General features: G+C 42.0%; 1 protein-coding gene across 7 annotated transcripts; it reads right to left on the bottom strand.

The window, feature by feature from the left end:
• Window positions 1-11,991: 11,991 nt before the first annotated feature.
• On the bottom strand, window positions 11,992-23,676 carry Hnrnpk (heterogeneous nuclear ribonucleoprotein K). Of its 7 annotated transcripts, none has more exons than XM_005387941.1 (16): window positions 23,662-23,676; window positions 21,963-22,047; window positions 21,494-21,591; window positions 20,512-20,568; window positions 19,005-19,048; window positions 18,071-18,143; window positions 17,505-17,576; window positions 16,896-17,009; window positions 16,552-16,680; window positions 15,736-16,043; window positions 15,570-15,624; window positions 15,217-15,300; window positions 14,782-14,797; window positions 14,622-14,704; window positions 14,053-14,222; window positions 11,992-13,344 (listed from the first exon to the last, which is right to left on the bottom strand). In XM_005387941.1, exons 2-16 carry the CDS (start codon window positions 22,018-22,020, stop codon window positions 13,311-13,313), a joined length of 1,395 nt encoding a protein of 464 aa, XP_005387998.1. In that variant the 5' UTR covers window positions 22,021-22,047; window positions 23,662-23,676; the 3' UTR covers window positions 11,992-13,310. The 7 variants fall into 7 exon arrangements, with proteins under 7 accessions (XP_005387998.1, XP_005387997.1, XP_005388001.1 ...); XM_005387940.1 differs by having other exon boundaries at window positions 23,582-23,674; XM_005387944.1 differs by having other exon boundaries at window positions 11,992-13,284; window positions 23,582-23,674.

The following is a 23,676-nucleotide window of genomic DNA, read 5'->3' as shown; positions in this document are numbered from 1 at the left end:
CTTGCTAGGCAGGCACTTAGGCCGCTGAGCTATATCCCTAGCCCTTCTTTTTCTTTTTGAGACAGGTTTTCACCGTGCAGTTCAGGCTGTCCTTGAACTCACTTTGTAGCCCAGGCTGGCCTCGAACACATAACGATCCTCTTGCCTCAGCCTCCCAAGTGCTGGGATTATAGGCATGCGCCACCATGCCTGGCAACTCGGTGTATTTGACATCCAGCATTTCCCCTATATCAAGTTGATAGGCATTTGGGCAGTTTCTAAGATTTGGCTATTACAAACTAAGCCGCTGTAAATATGGGTGTGGATCTATCACTATGGTATGATGCTTTTAATTCTTTTAAGAAGAAGAGGAATAGCTGGATCAAATGGAAACTCTAGTTTTTGTTTTTTGAGGAATTGCCACACTGTTTTCCACAGTGGTTGCACCAATCTACACTCCTACCAACAGTGGGGAAGGGTTCCTTTTCCCCCACATCCCCTCCAGCATTTGTTACTGATTGATTTATTGATAAGAGCCATTCTTTCCAGGGTGAGATGGAATCTCAGTGTTGTTTTGATTTGCATCTCTTGAATAACCAGAGATGTTAGACATTTTTTGCTTGTTTTTTTGTTGTTGTTTTGTTTTTTTTCTGGTACCGGGAATGGAACTCACGACCTTGAGCTTGCCAGGCAGGTGCTATGCCGCTGAGCTAAATCCCCAGCCCCTGGACATTTTTTCATATATTTATGTGCCATTTCTATTTCATCTGAAAAGTATCTGTTCAATTCAGATGGCCATTTTTGGATTGGGTCTTTATATTTGGCGGTCTGATTTTTTTTAGTTCTTTATATTCTAGATAGTAGTCCTTTGTCTGAGGAACAGCTGGCAAAGATCTTTCCCCACACTGTGGGTTGTCTCTTCACTCTGTTGATTTCTTTTGCTGTGCAAAAGAGATGAGATCCCAGTTGTCAATTCTTTGTGATAGTTCCTGTGCCATCAAGGTTTTGCTCATAAAATCTTTGCCTATACCAAAGTCTTCAAGAGTTCTATCTATTCTGTTTTCCCTCTTTTAACCATAACCCATGTAGTTCAGCATCCTCAGGCCTAGAGATGGTAGGGACTAGTAATACCCCTGATGCCAGAAATTGAAGAAGAATTGTGCATATTTCCCGCTTCACCTCAGCAAATTGCATGGGTAAAAGCTGTTACTCTCTCCTCCAGTGAGACTTCCCAGAAGTGATTCACACATTAGATGTGGTTGAGCTTCCATGTATAGTACTGGAATTATCCATTCCTTTGGATGGCAGCTGGATAAGAAGGCAACTCATGTGGGAGGGCCCAGCCAAGGCCAAAAGAAAAGCAGAGAAATGGAGCTGGAATAATAGGATTATGTCAGCTCTTCAGTTTGTTCTACTTTTGGATCTTTAATTACATGTCAGTAACTCCTTGGAGCTCCTGATGCTGCTTACCTAGCATGTACAAAGCCCTGGGTATGGTCCCTAGTGCTACCAAAAGCAAAAACAAATAAAACCATCAACAATGTTTTTTTCATCTTTTTGAGACAGGATCTCACTATGCAGTTCAGGCTATTCTTGAACTCACTTTGTAGCCCAGCCTGGTCTCAAACTCTCAATGATCCTCCTGCCACAGCCTCCTGAGTGCTGGGATTACTGGCTATCTACTACCACACCTGGTCCATCAACAACTTTTGTATACTTGAAAGTCGTTCCCCCCTGCCCCCCGCCCCCGGTACCGGGAATCAAACTCACAACCTGGCACTTGCCAGGCAGGCGCTGTGCCGCTGAGCTAAATCCCCAGCCCCTTGAAAGCTGATTTTGCTTACCCTTTTGGTGCCAGGGATTGAATGCAGGGCCTTTTTCACCCAAGGCAAGTATCCTATCTCTAAGCCACATTCTCAGCCCTGAAAGTGGTTTTGCATTGAGTTTGCTATTTCTGTGAAAGCTTCAGGTTTTACACAGGAAGCAAAGGCAGAAGTCACCTCTGACATTTTATGATCAGAAGGGAAGAGCAATATCTGGGTAGGATTATGCTTTAAGCAGTAGAGAACACTATGTGGCTTTTGTCATTAATGTTGTAAATGGCTCTGTACTTAGAGGAATGTGTCCACAGAAGGAAAAAGAAAAAAGAGTGAAGCACCAATGTGATGTGCCAACTGAGTGTTTATTTTTTGCTATTCTAGGGATTGAGTGCAGGGCCTTTGCACCTGCTACATTCCCAGCGTTCCAATCCCGGATCCCCTTTTATTTTCGTCTCTTTTTTTTTTTTTTTTTTTATACAGGATATTGCTATGCAGTTCAGGCTGGCTTTGAACTCACTTTGTAGCCCAGGCTGGCCCCAACTTGCAGTGATCCTCCTGCCTCAGCCTCTCAGAGTGCTGGTATTACAGGCATCTACCACCCTTCCTAGGTAGAGTGTTTCTTTCTTTTTTTTTTTTTTTTTTTTTTCGGTTTTTTTCCAGTACCGGGAATCGAACTCACGACCTTGCGGTTGCCAGGCAGGCGCTGTGCCGCTGAGCTAAATCCCCAGCCCCTAGGTAGAATGTTTCTTCTGAAAATCTTTGGCAGGCACGGTGGCTGTTGTAGTTCCGGGTTTTGCAAGGGGAACAATATAATACAGGACACTTAATTATAAGATTATTTATAATAGTCACCCAAAGAATCATATACAAAAAGAGATTTCTGGTAACCCCCGCCCCTCCATAAAAGGAGAGAGTACAGGAAATCTGCCCATGCACTAAAGACCAAAGAATCCAGCTGAGGGCTTGGATCCCACAATAATGTCCTGCATAAATCCAGCTGAAGATCTAGAGCCCATAACAATGCCTCCAACTAGTCAAACTGGAGGCCTAGAGCCCATGAAAATGTCTCACGCAGGCCTGTTTCATGGATCTGCGCTGGGAAGGCCCAAAGGTCAGTGGTGGAAGCTAGAAAGTCTGGAGCAGGGTCTGGGGATTTAGCTCAGCAGCAAAAGCGCTTGCCTGGCAAGTGCAAGGTCGTGAGTTCGGTTCCCGGTACCGGAGAAAAACCAAAAAAAAAACAAAAACAAAAACAAACAAACAAAAAAAAGAAAGTCTGGAGCAGTCTGTCCTAGCAGGCTGAGGGATCTGCACTGGAGCCAGGAAAGGATGCTCAAAGTAAGGGCCAAAGCTCCCCTGAAAAGCACCACAGCCATCCTCAGCAACAGTGAGGTCCTGAGCTCCTCTGATGATGAGGAAAGCTGAGGTCCCATCAGGAAAGCAAAGGTGACAGGAGACTGAGCGGTGCACCATCTTCCTCTCTCGAGCCAGGAAGCGATGCTCAAAGTGAGGACCAGAGCTCCCCCAAAATGAACTGGAGCCATTCTCAGTGACAACAAGGTCCCAAGCTCCTCGCAGAATGAGAACAGCCAAGTTCATCAGGAAAGCCAGCATGATGAGCTCCTCCAAAAGAACCAACAGCTCCTCAGAGCTCCTAACAGCATCCAACAGTTTCTACCAGCTCCCAACAGCTTCTACCAGCTCCCAACAGCCTCTGTTCTTCCTCTCCACTTCTGCCTCTTATGCTGCTAGCGACAATCCTCAGGTACCCCCCCACCAGCACCACACTGGTTTAATTCAGCTGAGTGTTACAAGTTTACCACCAGTTGTCAATCCACCACCGTGGCACAAGCCTGTGATCCCAGCACTCGGAAGACTGAGGCGGGAGGATTACTGCGAGTTCCAGGCCAGGCTGTGCTACACAGTGAGTTCAAGGGCAGCCTGAACTATAAAGCAAGACCCTGTCTCAATGAATCAATCAATCAATCAGTGAAAAGAGCATCTTTGCCAGAAGTTCTACCCTATAGCTATAAATGTTTGAGGAATTATTATTTTTTTGAAAATGAAGTCTTGCCATGTTGCTCAGACTGGGTTCAAAGTCTGGGTCCTCCAGCCTGTGCTACAAGTAGTGGGGATTATAGGCATATGCCACTGTGCCCGCCTGAAAGACATCATGATGACCTCTGTTTGGGGGGAGGTTAAAACAGGGTCTCACTATGTAATCTTAGCTGGCCTTGAATAATCTGCCTCCTGAGTAATGGGACTACCCCCGATGCCTGGCAATGCTGACTTCCACATAATCCCTATCCTTGCTTTTTTTTTTTTTTTTTTTGTCTTTTTTGTCTTTTTGAGACAAGGTCTTGCTACGTGGTTCAGGCTGGCCTTCAACTCAGTTTGTATCTCAAACTCTTGGCAATCTTCTTGCCTCAGCCTCCTGAGTGCTGGGATTACAGGTATGCACCACCACACCTAGTCTATCCTTGCTTTTTTCTTTTTTTTGGTACCAGGAGTCAAACTCAGGACCTTGTGCTTGCCAAGCAAGGCACTATGCCACTGAGTTATATCCCAGGCCCAAAAACATTTGTTTTTTGTTTGTTTGTTTGTTTGTTTGTACTGGGAATCAAACTTGGGACCTTGTACTTGACAGGCAGGCATTTGTGCCGCTGAGCTATATCCCCAACTTTATCCTTACATTTTAAAGGGTGACAGAAAAAAGGGTATGATCAATAGTGTTGTGTTTCTACATCTCCTTCTCTGGAACAGTACTCAAGTTAGATCACTCCATTCATTGAAAGACATCCTTGTGAACAGATGTATCTTCTATTTTTTGTCATGATAGGCTGTGGCAGGTATTTAAGTAGAGTCTTTTATCAGAGGTATTATTGGGCTGGGAGTGGTGACATGCCTGTAACCCTTTGGAGGGCCAAGGCAGGAGGATCACAAGTTTGGGCCCAGCATGGGCAGTTTAATGAGACCCTGTCTCAAAAATTTAAAAAATGGGGGCTGGGGATCCAACACAGTATGAAGGCCCTATTTTCAATTCAGTCCCTAGTTGTGCACACACAAACCAACCAAAAAAAAAGAGGTATTGTTGAGGAAAGTTTGCCAAAGAGCAATGGATGGGCAATCAACACTGCAAGACGGGAGGCTATGGTTTTCTCTCATGCAGGAGGAGTTATGCAGGTAAAATAGATTTTGTGAAGGTAAACACCTGCGTTACTTTGCTTCCCTCAATATCCCCAAAGTGACAGACTAATGCCCCAACAAGGCTTAGCAGAGAATAGACAAAACCAGAACTGAGCCACAGATGAAGGGCCAAGTGAGTGTGTGTGTGTGTGTGTGTGTGTGTGTGTGTGTGGTGCCGGGGATAAGACAGAGGAGCTTTGCATATGCTAGGTGAGCACTCTGCCTCTGGCTGTACCTCTAGCCCAGGGCTGATGTTTTATCAGTGAGGTATACTCTGAAGTTATCAAGGTAGAGTAGACACACAACTGGTCACCCAGGCATGTTGGTAAAGTCAGTAGTGAAGTCTCTGGACAAATTATATAGAGAGACTGTTCTTTAGGGCAGTTTTTGTGATGGAAGGAGAGAAAATTCTCTTTCCTATTTCCTATTCATCCACTGTCTCATAGGGAGTTGACTCCTCCAAAATTGTAGGTTGTGGTTGGGCAAGGTGGGCATACACCTGTAATCCCAGCATTCAGCCAACTGAGACAAGAGGACTGCTATGAGTTCGAGGCCAGCCTGGACTACACAGCAAGACCCTGTCAAAAAATTGTAGGTTGCATCATCCCACCCCTTCAGTGGTAGCTAAGGAAATCATATGCATGACTCATGAGGTGTGACATTTTACTGAAGTCTGAAAGCACAAAGAAAAGCCCCTAAACTCACAGTATTGCTCACTGTCCCAGATATTTCATAGCAAACTTGAGGTAGTGCCCGGCACTCCCTAGAAATGACTGATGAGCCCAGACCTGGTGTCCCTCGAGGCTTAGGTGACATTGGCTGGCAGCAAGGACCACTGAGATAGGGTGGGAGTTACTGTCTGTGCTTTGGTGCTGCCTTCCCTGAATTAACAATGCCGCCTGTACATGAGAAGCCTTTCTGACTGAAGGGCTGTATGAAGTACCAGCTGATTCTAGATAATTTAAGCAAATTGGTTTTGTGGGGGCCGGGGTTGGGACAGGGTTTCACTATGGAGCCCAGGCTCCCTTCAAGCTTTCTACATAGTCTTGGCTGGCCTCAGGCTCATAGTCCTCCTTCTTCAGGCTCTTGCCTGCTGGGATTCCACTCATACACTACTGTTCCTGACCATTTCAGCAAAAGAATGTTTTGAAAGATTATGAAAAGTTTGCAGGAGAAAAGGGAAGGCTGGGAAACCAGATTCATAATAAACAGAAGCCAGGAAGCTTCAGAGTATTGAGAGCAGGCACTGCCCATAGCTCTGTCCTAGTGCTGCTGAACAGGTGACTATGATCATTACAACCCGCTTGCATCATAACACTCAATATCAAAAGTCCCAGGAGAAAGACCTGGCTAACCAAGCCTTAGTCAAATACCCACCCTCCTGGGTGGTGAAGCCCTCTAAGGACCAGGACTTCTACCTCATCAAGTCTATATACAACACAATGGGGAGAGAAAAACTCCATAATGAAAACCGTGTGCTCCTAGAAACTGATGCGGTGTTAACAAAACGTCTATAATTTGTTCCTTTGGTTGTTTAGCATTCAAACGATTTTCTCTGCATACATCTAGTTTCAAAAACAGTCCTGCCACCTGGCATGGTGATGTATACCAGTAATCCCAGTTACTCGGGAGGCTGAGACGAGGGGACAGCAGATTCAAGTTCAGCCTGGGTAACTAGTGATATCTTGTCTCAAAATAAAATTTTTAAAAAGGGCTGGGAGCTGGGACCTGCAGCTCAGTGACAGAGTGCTTACCTAGCCTGTGTGACACCCTGTGTTCCAACCCCAGGACTGCAAACAAACAAACAACAGTCCTAACACAATGCAGTTAATTCTTCATAAAATAACTCTTCACTCCGCAGAGGAGGATAACCCAAATCTGCATCACGGTCTAGTCCAGGATGTCTGGGTGAGGTACTTTTCAGCTCCAGCTGTTCTTAGGTCAGGGAAGTAGGCCAGTCCTGGGGTTCTGGTACAAACCATTCACTGTGAGCGGAGTCACAGGTGAAAGGGGCAGAAGGAAGCAGGGCAGGGCAGTGGGAATTAGCCATGCGGGGTCTCAGGTGAAGACAGCTTTCAGCCTGATTCCATACAAAGTCTGGTGCCAGTCTGAGACACATGCATGATAAGTGACCTAGAAAAAAGGCTATGTGGTATAGTGTAGAAAGGTACAACTCGGGTGAGACCATTTCTGCCTACAAGTATTATTGGCCTTATTACCACTCTTGCCTCTACAGGGAATTTCAGGGTTCGCAAATGCCCTATGCCCACTTTGAAGTGAAACTTCTCATACAATCTCATGCCCCTTGATGGCAGAAAAAACACACAAACTTGCTAGATAAAAAGTTGGTCTGGCCCAGTTTTAAATAGTCTCCTCTTTTTGTTTGTTTTGAGACAGCTTCTCAATGTGTAGTTTAGGCTGGTCTTGAACTCACTATATAGCCTAGGCTGACCTTGAACTTGCATTGATCTTCCCGCCTCAGCCTCCCAAGTGCTGGGATTACAGGTGTGCACCACCATGCCCAGCCAGGTCTTTCTTTACTGATTGGATCCCCCTAGGCCTCACCAGGACTGTGAATCCTTTGGAATTCCTTCCGCTGGGATCCCTACCTTACAGCTCCGGCTGTGCGGTGACCACACCCCTCCTCATGGCAAGCCCACCAACCCCCATTTGATGTGCCTCTTATGATACAGAAATCAAGGGAAATCTTGTGTCTGTGTAATGTCAGTACTTTTATACCAAAAATCAGTATGTCTCTTTTTTTTTTTTTTTTTCTTTTTTGGTAGTAATGGGAATTGAGCCCAGGGTCTCACACATGCTAGTGGAGAGTTCTATCATCGAGTCACAGGCCCAGCTCTCCTTTTTACCTTTTGAGACAGGTTGGTTAGCAGCAGGGTGGCAGGGCTGGTCTTGAACTTGCCAGCCTCCTGAGCAGCTGCGCTCAAGGGTGAGAGCCACCACTCATGGCTCCTCTGTGCGTCTGTTTTCCCGGGGTTGTAGGGGAACTTTGCAGGGTTACAATGTACAAGGGAGGTCTGGGCCCTGCTTCTCAGCTCTTTGACTCCATCTGTCTGGCATTTCTTCTGTCATCCTGTCCTGCCCCACACTGAACCCAGAGGGACCTGGCTGGAAGCTTCCAGCCTCTCCTGTTTCCCCAACTCTCATCAAAACTTCTCCCTTGACCCTTTTAACCTTTTTCATGTTGCCACAAGCTTTATGCCTCCTACTTTTATGGTTCCCACCCCACCTTCCATAAAGCCTGGCTTTAATGGCAGAAATTTCATCTTCAGGTTAAAAAAAGAGGCAGTGGTGGTGATCGAAGAAGACATGCAGAAAGGATTTTGCAAGGCTTTGGTGACTACACCTTTTATTTCTCTCACAATTACAGAGCCATGGGTGAGGAGACGGAGATGAATTTGGAGGAATGGAAAAGCTGTTGGGGGCTGGGGATTTAGCTCAGCGGCACAGTGCCTGCCTGGCAAGCACAAAGTCCTGAGTTTGATTCCCCGTACCAAAAAAAAAAAAAAAAAAAAAAAAAAAGCTGATGGGAGGACAGGAAATTTTTATGGGTTCTGGACAAAAATGAGGTGGTGGCTAGAGAAATCTGAGGTCATGATAGCTGGCATATTAGTTTACCTCAACCATGTGCTAGTAGTGTCTGTCGCTCAGCTGGCAAACAGGACAATCCGCCCCATACAACACTGGCATCTTGTAGTTCCAATGTATATTTGCATATAAAAGCATGTCACTCGGTAGCTACCCTGCCCTTTTTATTTCAAGACGAGATCTTACCAAAGATCCCACCAAGGATGGCCTTGCACTTGTGATCCTTCTGCCTCACCTCCTGCCAGGCCTGGGGGGACGGGCTTGTGCCACTGTACTCAGCTCTATTCTATTTCCTTAAACACATCTCAATAGTGCTATGAAATTCCCTCTTCATTACTACTTTAATGACTGGATTGTCTCTGTTTTAGCTAACTACTTCACCCTTCCAGCCCAATGGTTCTTGCATACCTTGAGAACAACTATCTACCTACCTACCCATCATCTATTAATTTTTTTTTTTGACAGTCTTACCAAGAAGCCCCAGGCTAGCCTTTAACTTGTGGTGATCCTCCTGTCTCAGCCTCCTGAGTACTAGGGTTTATAGGCGTGCACCCCACCTGGCTAGGAACAGTATACTGTATGTATGCATTTCAAAGCACCCATCTGACATTACTGAAAAGGTATACAGCTGTGTGTAATGGCACAGGCATGTAATCTTGACTACTCAAGGCTAAGGTAAGAGGATCACAAATTTAAGACCAACCTGGAAGACTTAGTGGGAATTTGTCTCAAAATTTAAGGACTCAGGCTGCTTGTGGTGGTGCATGCCTGTAATTCCAGCACTCCAGAGGCTGAGACAGGAGGATCACTGAATTCAAGGCCAGCCTGCACCACACAGCCAGACCCCATTTCAAAAATAAAAGAACAAAAAACTTAGGAGACTGAGGCCAGCCTGGAATACATAGTATATCTCAACCAACCAACCAAAACCACCCCCCACGCCCAAAACCCAAAATTTACAAGTAAAATAAAGGGCTAGGCTGTAACTTGGTGGTAAAATGCTCATGTAGCACGTGGGAGGCCCTGAGTTCAGTCCTTAGTACTGGAAAAAAAGAGAAAGGGTCAGTTTTACTCCAGTGTTAAACGCAATGAGAAAATCTTAACAACAGCTGTAACATAAGGTCGATTTACACTGAAGTACCAAGACTGAACATTTACCCTTCCAACAAAAATTACTTTTCACAGCACTGAACAATGGACATAATTTTTTACTGGTCTAACATTTTAAGAGGAAAAAACCCACAAACCCCTTTATCTAGCAGCAATAAACAAATCGTGTCATCTGCTTGTGGGACAATGTCATTTTTGAGGACTTAAAAAATAAAGCACATCAGGCCAGGAAGCCTGTAAAACCAGGATTGGGGAAGCTGAGCTAGGAGTATTGCCCAGAGCTGGAAGCCAGCCTGAACTACATAGCAAGGACCTGCCTCAAAACCAAAACAGTACATAAAAGCTGGGCATGCCACTGGTGTATTCCTGGGACATTGATACAGGATTGTAAACTCGAGCCCACCTGGGCAACTTACCAAGGTTTTCTCCAAACAAAAAAAAAAGTGCTGGGAATACTCTGGTTTCTCTTCAGATTGCATAAATCTTTTGCCTTTTAATAAAAAAAGGGCTGGGAATGCAGCAGTTTGGACCGTTCAATTCCATGTTCCATAAACAACAAAAAACTAGTACGAGACAAACCTGTTTTCAGTACTGGGGACTAAAACTAAGGTCCATGCACTGAGTTTACATCCACAGCAGCCTTTTCTTTTTTGAGAGGATCTCAAGTTGCTAACTTACCCAAACTGACCTCAAAACTGACCTCCTGCTTCAGCCTCCTAGTATATAGGCATTACATGTGTGGACCATCTTGTCTAGCTGGGACAAATTTCTGATAAAAAGTTTTTTTTCAGACAGTGTCTCACTATGCAGTTCAGCTGGCCTTGAATTTATGGCTAGCCTCCTGCCTCAGCCTCCTAAGTGCTGAGATTATAGGAGTGATGTTTTTCAATGGAAAAATTAGTTGGGATTTTAATGCTCTTTACTATATATTCTAGTATGTGCTGAGATTAGGATTTCAGTATCTTATTTGTTTTTTCTTTGCCGGTACTGGGAATCAAACTCATAACCCAGCGCCTGCCAGGCAGGTGCTGTGCTGCTGAGCTAAATCCCCAGCCCCTTCAGTATTAGTTTATTAAAACTTAATACTAAAACTTATTAGAAGATTTTGGGTTAGTTTTGTTTTTCTGAGACAAAATATCACTACATAGTTCAGGCTGGCCTACTGCCTCAGCATCTTTGAGTGCAAAGATTATAGGCATGAACCACTATGCCTTGTAGTTCTGAGTGCTTTATAGAACTCTGGCGCAATCTGGTTTTCTCAAGGTATCTGTTGGCATTTTGGTTTTAAGCCTCAAGACCTTGAAAAGCTCATTCTAACCCCTTTGGAACCTAAATATTTTTTGTGGTACGGGGATTGAACTCAGGATCTTCCCTTCACTCTACACTATATGCTGTCTTTACAGATCTGTCACTAAGTTGCCCAGACTGAGCTCCTATTTATGACCCTCTTGCTGCTACCTCCAAGTGCTGGCATTATAGGAATATGCCACTATGACCACCTTAACACTACTAAAAGCTTCATAAATCGTTGTACTAGTTGCTTAGATTGCTTATTCTACGCAATAAATTGTAAAAGCTTATGTTCATATCCAACCTTCCCAATCTTCAGCCATTTGTCACTTGCCAATTAATAGCAATGCAAAAGTTGCTCTCAAAAATGCAGTTCAAATTACCAGTGCTGAACAGCATTTATTTACTCATCACTAGGTCCAACACACTGGTCTTAGTTATGTTGAAAACCACATAGGCAACAGCCTGTGTATTTGTTACTTTGCCATCACTTGGTAAAAACCATTGTCATCTCTGGTGATCCTTTTCTCCGGTAGGGTTATTTGACTCAATCATCACTACCAGGGACTTTCCTCTGCAAAGCTTTATTTCACCCTAAAGAACCCCCAAATTCACCCCTAATTACCCAACGCAGGTTTAGTAACAATACTCATGTGGCAAAGTAGCCTAAATTTTTCCTTTGGGCAAACTGTACAACAGGTAAGCATTCACTAGTTTCAAGCGTTCTGACATTTCACATGGTACCAATCAGAGAATGCTACCTCTCCAACACTAACCCAAGAATTACCTAAGTAATTTGAAAGGTCTATTAAATGCACTACATGATCACATACCCAGGAAAAACTGCCCAACCCTTAAAGGACATGAAGAATTACAACTATTCTCATTTGGTTAGGCTACCTCTTAGAAGCTCCCCTGGAAAGCCTACCTACTGAAATTTTAAAATTCACCATCCTTGAGATTTAATGTATAAAAGCTAGAAAAACACTCCACACAAAAAAAATATGTAAGATAACTGTATTTCCTTGTAAGAGGAACGTTTCAACAGATTTTTACAGGTGTCAACCAACCTTTTTTCAAACTGGGTACACATCAAATCTAGCATCATGGGAGTTTTATTGTGCAGTGAAACTTTTAAACTATCAATACAAATGCCAGGATACTACACAAAACATCCACAGGAACGTTTTTTAACTTGTTTTTGAATAGTTCACAAACATTTCCTACATTATCCAACATACAACAGAGAAATGGTACATCTTTTTCTTGCAATCCGCATACAATGGAAAAAACGTATATATATTTATACAAAGTTTAACTAATAGACACTAAAAGGCCGATAGTTTAGTAAGTCTATAGGTGAGAAATGTAATAAAAATAATCAGAATTTATTCAGCATCCATCACTTCCATAACCAAGTGTTATTTTAATAAAACCCACTGCCAATTAGGCTTCTGGAATATACTTATATTATTTTTTCAATTTGTAGCACTGCTGCCCACTGTGGTTCTGTACAACTACTAACAGAAAACTGCTGAAAAACGGGCAAGCATTCGCAAAAACAAAGATCCCCCAGCTTATTATAAGCATGATACATATGATGGAACTTCTTCCCAAGCAATGACAGAAACCATCAAGAAATCACCAGAACTGAGAATTTGCCAATATATTTTGCCTGTATCTAAGAGATATACTGTACATATTTCCAACAGAGGAGCTGAAAATCAAACTTAGTGTTTAGTTTAGGGATGTGTTGGGAAATTCAGCCACCATTTGAAAATTGACTGTCTTTATTTAAAAAAAAAAATGACCACCAAAATAGGTTCACTAAATTTATTTTAAAAATCATAAAACGTTTCTTACAAAAGAGCATTACATTCTGCACACTGCTCTGAACAGATGCCAGGGACATGTGGACTATTGTTACTTTCCTCCCTGTCCCACCCCCCAAATGTGTACAGTGACCACACAAACCAAGGTGTTCACAATAATTACATGGGGGGAAATTGTTTTTAAACCACCAACAATGAACAAAAAATAAAATCCACTCACTCTGCTGCTGTTTTAAAATTTCAATGTTAGTTTTTGCACACCCTCCCCCCCCACCCTGTTTGTAAGGAACTAAAACATTACATCTGGTGAACAGCAAAGATTTCACTACACCTCAAATGCAGAACACCTATGAAGCAGAGGAATGTTGGCTTTTTAAACAGAAGCAGATAAAAAAAAAAAAGGATGCAGGACTCCTTCAGTTCTTCACTAGTCTTAGAAAAACTTTCCAGAATACTGCTTCACACTATAAAAAAGAAAAAATATCTTGCATTAGAATCCTTCAACATCTGCATACTGCTTCACACTATAAAAGAAAAGAAAAAAAGTGCGAATTAGAATTTTTGTTCGTAACATCTTTAATCAACATCAAGACAATTTCAATGCTAAATTAAATGATAAATATGTCCATTACAGTTAGAAATAAGAATTTTAAAAAACAGCAATTATAAACAAAAGCAATATAAAATTCAGGAAAAATGATTTACAGTAAACCAGACATTAGCAGAGCAGAATTAAGAAATGAAATTGAAAGTTGTTAATACTCAGAAAAGAGATGCCAGTAAGGTGTGAAATGCTGCATTTTACAGCACCAATCATTTGTCCTGTAGAGGTGGCCTGTGCCATATGGCAGACTGTGATTTGTTGTCGATTTAGTTATCTAAAAACAACAAAATCACTAGTCTTCCACACAGAACTAGGCCAACATCCAATGAATCTTCTATTATTTTCTACAGGCTCTCTATAATTTGTAACAAGTGAGTGGTTTTGGCAGCAGTTTTCACCAGAGAAAATGAGAAGTTTGCTTGGTTAAAGGCTTCTTCCAGCAAGATTAGTATTGAATGTCTTCATTTTTAGTAAGAAAGCAGAAGATTAAAGCAAAGCTATTAGAATATTTAGAAGTTAGATTCCCAAATGGCAGAAACACCAAGGTTTGTAAAGGAAAAATCACTTGAGAAGAGCTTTTAAAGGTTTAGTAATGTACAAGTTAACACAAAGCTCAACTTCAACTGACCTGTTCTGCAGCAAATACTGTGCATTCTGCATCTGGTCCTGTGTTCCTCTAATGGTAATGATCCGATCTTCGGATCCTTCTAAAGGCTCATCAATTTTGATAGAAGCTCCCGATTCATGACGGATTTGTTTAATCCGCTGACCACCTTTGCCAATAATAGATCCAGCCAACTGAAAAGATTTTTAAATACAAGCGTTTATATTTTAAAGAAAACTTACTACCTGTGATCTCAATGACCATGGAGAATATCAACTTCGGGATAATTTACTCAGAGCGACTCATGAATGAATCTCCTAAACTAGTCAATATTTGGCTTATCTATGTGTACTACACATACTAACATTTTAATAAGATACTAAGGATTAAAACCTGGTTTTATTAATTGCGCTAACACTCACTCAAAAAGGCTTAAACCTTAGAATGACACCTTACTGATGTCCTTAACATCGTCGTCTCAATCCTAAAATGGAGCTTTACTAAAACCTTTTGAATTTAAAGAAAACTTACAGAAGAGGGAAGTCATGGATGTGTTTCATTAAACATTCCTGTAATATATTAAATATACTTACATCTTTGGGAATAGTTACTTGTGTAGTAATAATAGGTCCACCAAGATCACCATATGAGCCACGACCCCCTGCATAGGAATAATCTGATTTAAATAATGAGCATTAAGTTCATTTTAGAAAGTATGAAATAATGTTTGATTTCATAAAGGGGAAAACTTACCATATCCAGAGCCACCCTAAAAAAAGAAAAAATAGAAAATTACTTTGCCTCCAAAAATAACCGAAATTACTATCTTTTATTAAAAAAAAACAAAAAAAAAAAAAACAAACCCCCTCAGTTTAAGAAATCAAAATCTCCTCCCATTTCCTCCCTAGTTGTATTTTTTTTTTTTTTTTTTTTTTAGTACCAGGAATCAAACTCAGGACCTTGCACTTGCCAGGCAGACACTATGTCACTGAGCTATATATTCCTGGCCTTAGCGTATTTCCAATGAACGGATTTCAGAAAACAATCCTTGCAGAAGGGTAAAAAGGATCAAGGTACACAGCATTCCAAGCAACAACATTGTTAAGAAGGAAGAAAAAAACGCTCATTGTTAAGTAGGTAAGCATCTGAAATGACTCCTATGTACACTAACACTCAATGATACTCAACCTGTGGTTCATATGCCATCTGCCATTCTGATGGGCTCCATGTATCTATTGCAGAGTCCCAAGTTTCATCAGCACTGAAACCAACCTGTGTTAGAGAGAAGTATTAGCATGAACCTGCATTAACCTGGTCAGTGCTACCGTTTTTAAATAACTGTTTCAAAATACTCCAACAAATATACTGTGGCAGCAGTTATTATTTTGAGGAAACAAAGACCACTCAATATATTATTTTCTTCAAGCAGCAAACAGAAGCAATTATTTAAATGGTTATCTAAGTCATTAGAATCTTCAACAAAATTTTACCTTAATTCTCAAGACCCCTTACAGCCCTGATATGAACACTGATTTTCTTACCATGCCATCATAGCGGTCTCCAGGTCTTCCTCTTCTATCATAGGCCATTAGATCTCTGCAAGTATTAATACTTGTTATAAATTTCCATTTACATATCACACACATCAATATGTACTCCATCAACCAGATTGCAACCTCTTGTATTTATGAATAAAAAAAAACTTACCCTCCTCTTGGTGGTGGTGGTGGTGGAAGAGGAAGATTCCGAGCTCTGCTACCACCCCGGCCACCTCGACCAGGAGGAGGAGGTGGTGGTCCCCGACGAGGGCTCATGTCATCATAATCTCTTCTAGAGGGAGGCATGGGACGCCCACCCCGACCAGGAGGCATTCTGTCAAAACCGCCTCTTCCCCGCATGGGAAATCCTACAGGCCGTCCACGGCGGTCATCAAACATCATGGTAAAACCACCATAATCGTAAGTTTCATCGTAAAAATTGGGATCATAAGGTTGTGCACGTCCTTTGATGGGAGACTAAAAACAAAAATATAGCAAACTTACATAGAGAAATCCTAACGTTTATACCACCCTTCAAATTATTTTTCCCAGAACATACTAAGAAGCAGGAACAAAGGGACAGACAAAGCCCACAAAAGGATTTTCAAAAAAAATACTACTGGCCATTCCACCCCAACAGAACAAAGACAACTGAGAAGTTCAAAATAAAAGTGAATTTTACTACCTTAGAAGAAACAGAAGACTCCTCTTACTATAAACTACAAGCACACACCACATGGGGTCTAATGGAGTCACTAACCCCAAGGGCAGAGGCTATCTGTATCTTGGGCAAGGCTACAATATATACTGAGGTCATCAAGAATTACATAATGTCCCATTAAGAGCACCATTATAGGGACTCCATTTGAACGAGTTCAGCCATATAAAGCCACACAACACTTATTTTCTATGCAAAGGATGTTACAGACTAAGCATTCTGAAACTACTCGAAACTGATTGTAAACGAAGAGTGCTTTGAAGGTACCTCAGATATAAGGTCAAGGATGATCTTTATGCACTCTACAACCCTATCAGGCTTTCCTCCAATAAGAACAACTCTGTCAGTGGAATGAGGACAGCATTCTTGGAAAAGCTTGATTGTTGTCTGAGTGTTCTGTATTAAATTTACGAAAAGAAAAAAGCATTAGAATACATTGAAAAACACATTTCCTATGTTAGATTAGTTTTCACTTGGAGTTTCTCTCAATATAAAACCCTGGTTAATTTTTATAGGACCCAACAATGGCCTAAGAATTCTGACAAAATTTTACTACTCTTCAGCTTTTATTTTATGTGGAATATGGCAACAAAAACCAAAAATGCCTTTACCTCTCGAAGTTCTTTGATTTTAGCACCTTTGACCCCAATAATTCCTCCTGCCAGACTTTGATGAATTAACAGTCTCAACTCGCAGTCAAAGTCACTTCCTTTATAGTGTTGGTACTGTGGAGGGAGAGTTATAAAATTTTAGTCTCCCATTAATAATCCCCCAACATACTTATCAGCTATAAGCATAACAATTATACTGTTGCAGTGAGCAACCTGAATTTATATTTCAATAACTTTACCAGTTATGTGCTTATTATCCTCAATAGCCAGGCCCAAAAAGGACATTCTGCACCACCTTAAAAAACTATTTTATTTTCAGGTCCTGCAACACCATACCCACACTGCAGCCATTTAGCATGTCGCTGTTACCACAAAATTATTAACATTCAAATAACACCATAATAAAAATGACTGCAAAGCACTTTGCAAATGTAGTTAATTCCCACTGCAGCATGGAGCAGGGTCAACAGTGAGTTGTAAGACCATTTGTGTATCATGTTTTTAAGCCTTTTTCTATAGCGATGGGAAAAGTACTCTATGTTAAAAATAAAATTGATCCTATGGGCCAGGCTCCATACTTCAGTGGGGTTCAATGGCACTATGACATACATTTAAGCATTCCACAGCATCAGATTCGAGCGGGAGCTGGCTGGTTGCAGTGGGTGATGGCAACTGCAGGCCCTGAAAGTAGAAAAATAAGAGTAATAGGTTAAGTGTCTAGTGTGATCAGGCTATTGTCGCATATATTGGTAAAGCTACTACAACACAGTTTTAAGACTATACATAAGTAAGGAACTATTACTTAACTCTAAGATTAAATATAAAATACTTTATGTAACAAGTGACAGAGAATCTCAACATCCTGAAACATTGCTAAACTTCTCCCCTTTTCAACATATTCCCACAATTAATGTTTCTAATTAAAAACAATGTAAACTAAAGCCTTTAAAATGTATACCAGACACATGACCACAAATAGTTGGTATTTGGTCAGCCTGAATTTAGTAACTCATATATAGTAATATTACGTATCACACAGTAGGTTGTAAGGTGCTTCTGCTACAAATCACTGTATTCACTTTTTCTCCCCCTCCCCACGATGCCCAATAAACATACTTTTATTAAATATCCCCCCTTATATTGCCAAATATATCAAAAGAAAAAAGTAAGCCTACCTCTTCCAAGGTAGGGATGATTTTCTTCAGAATTTCTCCAATTGTTTCAATATCAGCACTGATACTCAATATGCTGCCAAACATCACAAATACCAGATAGTACAAAAAAGGTGAAAAAGAAAAATGAGTTTTGTGTTTGTCATCAGTAGTCATACAAACTTTTACAGGAGCAACATTAACAATATTCCCCATTTAAAGAAACCTATTTATAGATTTTCACATGCATTTTATTTTATGCCCCATACAGACATGATAACAGTATTAGGAGACTTGCAGAGACAGAAAGAATGGGCTTTTGGAAGGGCTCAGATTAAGTGGGCAATAAACTGACCAGAACTGAAGCAGAGTTGAATATTTATGTTCCCCGCCACCAAGTTAAGGAAACCCTCGCTGTTACATTGGTAAAACTGGCACACCTTCTCTTAGGCAAAGTGGGGGATTATGCAAGTGGTGAACACTGTATCTGGAGTAAGGTTATGGATACCAGTTAGAAATTAGATTACTAATGGGCTCTGCAAGAAAACAAATACAAACGCAAGACAAAACAAAGACAACACAAATGAGAAGTGAAGGAAGAGTGAACCAGAGTTAGCATTTCATCAGAAAAAATTATGAACAGGCAATGTTGGGAAGCAAGGTGGGCCACAAAGACAGAGCGAGAGACTATTTTGGTAACAATTTGATTTACAATGCAGCAAATATGCAACACTTGAAGCTGTGCTCCTTCCATCGAAATAAAATTAGTGGATCGTTTGGGTGGGCAACTCACGGTAAAAGTTCAGTGACAAAAAGACTTAATGGGGAAAATAAGACAGAAACTTGAAAAACAATACACCGTCTAAAGGGGATACTATTTAATTATATAAAAGGCAGGTAATAAAATACATTTCTCTCTTTCTAATCAGGCAGTGAGGCATAAACTGTTGGGACATACCGCTCGGGGCCACTGCTGTCTGGGACTGAAACACTGGCATTGTACTGCATTGGTCATTGGCGTTCGTGGATGTTGGCATTGGGCATGGGCATTCAATCAGAAGTTGTCAAGTATGGTACCCGTTTGGCAACGAGCACATTTTTGGGCATAGCCAACCAGGGTTTTCACATGGGCGTTCAGGGGCGGATGGGCCAACGTCATGGTGGGCAACGCAGGGGTAAGTCGATCCAGTACATGGGCAACGGAGATATATGGCCAAAAAAACAAGGAGAGGGAAAAGGGGGAAAAGCAATAAATTTTAATTTAATACAAACTATACTCATACTCTCAATTAATGAAACAAGCTTAAGTTGTTCTGAAGACTAACACAATAATGGACTTCTCTATATCTGACCGTGGCTTAACACTTAAGGATCTTAAATGATGGTTCTAGCTGTTTAAAAAAAAAAAAAAACGAACGATGTTTCAGTAGCAGGCTGGCTCATGAGGGTAGACACAAAACCTGTCATGACTCAAAGTTTACTGAAATTCTTGAGGAAAGTGGGGAAATTTAATAACCCAGATAATACTATAGAACATCTGGATTAAAAGGAGAGGTTTATAAAAGACAAAACAAAAAATTCCCACACCAAAAACCACAACTAATAAGACTGGTTTGGTTCCCTGAGGATCAAAATGCATCCTAGCGCATAACAAGAAAGTCTGTAAAAATTCTAAACAAATTTTCAAGTTCAGTTTACAGTAATCAAGAGAAACATACAAAGATCTGTGACCAAGAGAGAAATGAAATACTGTCAAATAAGTACTCAACACAGTTATTTGCCTCAATTTGAGCAAGAAAAACATTAAGAAATGCATACACTACAAGAAAAAAATTTAGAAATTTTAGTGTAGCTGAGTCCTATGAATGTTTACTTCTGTTAACTGCCAACTTTAATGTGTCTAATCACAAGAGTCAACCCACTATAAAATACGAAGACTCAAATAATAGGCATTGACGATTTCCCAAGTATATGATTACATGCCTACTCTTTCTCCACATTTAAATCATGCAATCTCAATTCTAAGAACTTTGTGCTCCACTGTGCAAGCTGCTAAAAGAACAGATGGATGGCTTTTTTTTTTTTTTTTAAAAAAAAGGAAATAAAAATCCCTGGGTTTAAATAGCTACCTAACATCAGTTTTCAGTAATACTGTAATTGATTCACACACTTGGGAAGTGGTATAATTAAGGATTTTAACACTTTGCCACTTTTGGAATTAAGATGTTATATCTTGTCTAAGTGAATATTTGGCAGAATCTTCCTAGAAGGTGAAGAAGTTTAATATAAACCTTTCACCCTATGAAATCTGGGCTTTTATAAAACAGGAATGGCAAACCTCAAAATCATGTAACCCAACCTTAAAAATGGCGTGTAGCTACATTGATTTCTATTATGTAAACCTTCAAACTTCTAGAAACACATATGATGAATCTGCTTGTTTAGTAGCTTAAGTTAATACTTACGTCTGTACGGAGAGCCTTAATATTCTTGCCTCCTTTTCCAATCACTGCCCCAGCATTCTAGAAAAAGATACAAAAAATTATTTTGCCTTTCTCTAAAATTAGTGTACCTGTGCATTAAGTCCTACCCTTCAGATCTCTAGTATCAGTTGCTACCTATACATTACCTATAGGGGAACAGCATAATCACTGGGGAGGGGAACAATCAAGATTCTCTATGTGTTAAAAAGTATTTTTTTTTCCCACCGGTACCGGACCCGAACTCACGACCTTGCGCTTGCCAGGCAGGCGCTGTGCCACTGAGCTAAATGCCCTGCCCAAGTAGTATTTTAAGACTGAGCTTTGGAATATTCAGAATGCCTGATATATGATGCAAAACTTAATTACAGATTAATTTTAAAGCGCTGTAAAACGAATCAGAATAATTTCCGCATCATATAGCAGGCACTTTCATACAAATATTAACCAAGATGCTCCCCCCTGGGAGCCCAGGAACACATTAAGAATTATTTTCTCTACACTCTTTGGAACTGAGGGCCTTCAGGTGCTGCGCCACTCGGCTACATCCTTGGTCCCCCTACACTCTACTCTTCTCTTAGCTTCACCTGTAGTAGCTTATTGTAGCGAAGATGTGCACCTTAAGAATTAGCAAAATAACACCATTATCAAGAGCTTAGTTTTGTTTACAAACAACCACACACACCTTCCAACTTTAAAGCTCCAAAAGTGAGCCGAAAGTGAGCCGGGTGTGGTGGCACACGCCTGTAATTGGGAGGCTGAGGCAGGAGGATCATTGAGTTTGAGGCCAGCCTGGGCTACAAAGTGAGCTCAAGGCCAGCCTGAACTGCATAGTGAGACCCTGTCTCAAAAAGACAAAAAAAAAAAAAAAAAAAAAAAAAAAAAGCTTCCCGGGAGCGAAACTAGAATTTAAACCTCTATTTTTACTGTGAGCCACCTTCAAATTTTTAAGGACAAAATTTTACACCTTGCTCTGAAGCAGAATTCGTAATTCAACCATCTCATCGGTGTTTCTAGATCTTTTAAACGCTTGCTCCTCTTCCATATCTTCTGCAGGACGTTTACCTAGAAATCAACAGTTCAGATTAAGTAAGAAATTCGAGTTACTTTTTTGGCTTTAACCTGTAGGTTAAAATGATTTACTGCTCATCTCATGTATGTTACAAAAGAAAAAAGTACAAGCACCACTAGTCTTGGCTTTCACCCTCCGTTGGATCCAACATAAAACATTTTAAATATTCTGAAGGATTAGAAATTACAAAATTGATTTCTGTCGTTTTAGTTACTATGCAAAGCATAGTTACTTCTGCTCATAAAATCTAAAATGTAACGGAAACGGAGAGGTAAGGATGGTGTATTAGACCATGCCAATCATAAGAGAATAATGAGATTAAAGAAACAGAAAATACAACTGTTACAATAAAGTGTCTTCTCACCAAATTCACCATTGGTTTCAGTGTTGGGGAAGGTTTCCTCAGGCTGCTCAGTTTCCATTTTCTTGTATTAAATGGATACACCAATCTGTCGAAAAATGAAATAGCTAGTACGTTTGGCTTATTGGAAGATAAGCTGTGTATCTTGCTCAATATTTTAAAATAAAAGACTCTGCTTCTAAAACGTATCAGTTATATATCCTTGCAGAACGGAACTGTAGTGTTCTAGGCAGGACCAACAACTGATACACTAATGCTGCAGTAGCCTATAAAAACCAGCACAAATCAGTTTTGCTTTGTTTTGGTTATTACTAAACTCTAATTTCTGGTAACTCCAATCTGAGCACAAAACAGCTCTTTCTAGGAGTTGACTTCACTTTTGGATCTTGAAATTGAAGCCACTGCCTAACAAGATCCAAAGGAGGCGGATTTCTTTGCCAGAAAAGAAATTTTATATATATTAGCGCGGGTTGTCTCATCATGGAAACCTGTCCCATGCTATATTTTCATTAAAGCTTGAAAAGCGACAAGCATGTGTACTTAAATTTTGTCCATGAAGCCTAAGTTTGTGAAAAGGTAAGCTGCGCTTATTCACGCCCAAACTACTTCTACATTAACATTTCGAGTCACTTTTGCTTCGGGACTGACTACTAAAAACACTGTTCTCAGGAATTTCGAGTTTACAGATACAACGGCAAACGCAAGCCATGGCCATCAGACCCCCAAAGGGTAACTTAACTACTACTCTTGAAGGTTAATGGTGCTTCTGCACGCTAATCCCGTCACTAGCGAGCCTTTCAAAGGAGGCTGTAACGAACGCAGCCCGACAATCACACCTCAACACAAAAGCCCTGGGCTCTCCATGCCGGAAGGGCGGCGGGAGCGGAGAGCGGCTCAGAGCCGAGGCAACACTCGGTTACCTCCGCTTCCAACGAAGTCGGCCAGGGCAATCGCTTCCCTAACGACCGACTAAAACCGTTTCCTCCCCGCCCGCCATGCAGTTCAAACTGAAGTGTCAGAGAAAGATCTAGAGAAAGGAATTCGCGCAACACCAGCAGGGTCTTACCGACAGGGTCGCCACGGCAATCGCCTCCCCCCCAGACTCCTCAGAGCCCCGCTAAGTCCGTCTCAGCCCTCCCTGCCCGGCGCACTCCTGCCCCGCTCTTCTCCCACCTCGCGGCGCCCGCCAGACGACGGCGGAGAGAGGCGCAGCTCGGCACCCGGACCACAGGAAATGGCGGCCGTAATGGCGCCTGCGCGCTCGAGGCGGAGCCGGGCGGCCCCTCCCCCCACCACGCGGCCCGACCGCGGCCCGCACCTCCCCCACCGCGAAACAAAGCCGCGGAGCAGCGACCCCGCCGCGGCCGCTTCGGGGCCCGGCACCGGGCCGGGGGTCCCGCACACAGTGCGACGCCCCGCGTCCCCGCGGCCTCGTCCGCCCGCTGCTCCTCCTACGCGGGTGCCCGGCTCCCAACACTGCGCGACCCCAGCTCTGCCACTGCTTCAGCCTCTCCACTCCCTGAAGCCGCCTGCACCAACACGCAAAACGCAGCCGCTCGCTCGGGGAAATGGCGGCGTGGGGGAGGGGACCCCACACAACGTCTCCTCACGAAGCCGCTAACCTTCGAGCAGCCCAGAACGCCTCCTTCAAGCTGGCAGCTTGGGCTCCGACCCTCGCTCCCCACGCAGCCCCGCTGCTCACCGCACGAGTCCGCCT

Source organism: Chinchilla lanigera, unplaced genomic scaffold, assembly GCF_000276665.1.
Source record: "Chinchilla lanigera isolate Chin_1 unplaced genomic scaffold, ChiLan1.0 scaffold00031, whole genome shotgun sequence".
Taxonomy (NCBI): Eukaryota; Metazoa; Chordata; class Mammalia; order Rodentia; family Chinchillidae; genus Chinchilla; species Chinchilla lanigera.
This window is presented reverse-complemented; position numbering and strand designations above follow the sequence as displayed.

Coding starts and splice junctions, on each gene's coding strand:
- Hnrnpk (XM_005387941.1), bottom strand. CDS start 22,020: ATGGAAACTGAGCAGCCTGAGGAAACCTTCCCCAACACTGAAACCAAT. Junction 18,144..19,004: donor GACAGCAGTGGCCCCGAGCG/GTATGTCCCAAC, acceptor GATGTTTGGCAG/CATATTGAGTATCAGTGCTG. Junction 15,625..15,735: donor CCACCACCACCAAGAGGAGG/GTAAGTTTTTTT, acceptor TAATACTTGCAG/AGATCTAATGGCCTATGATA.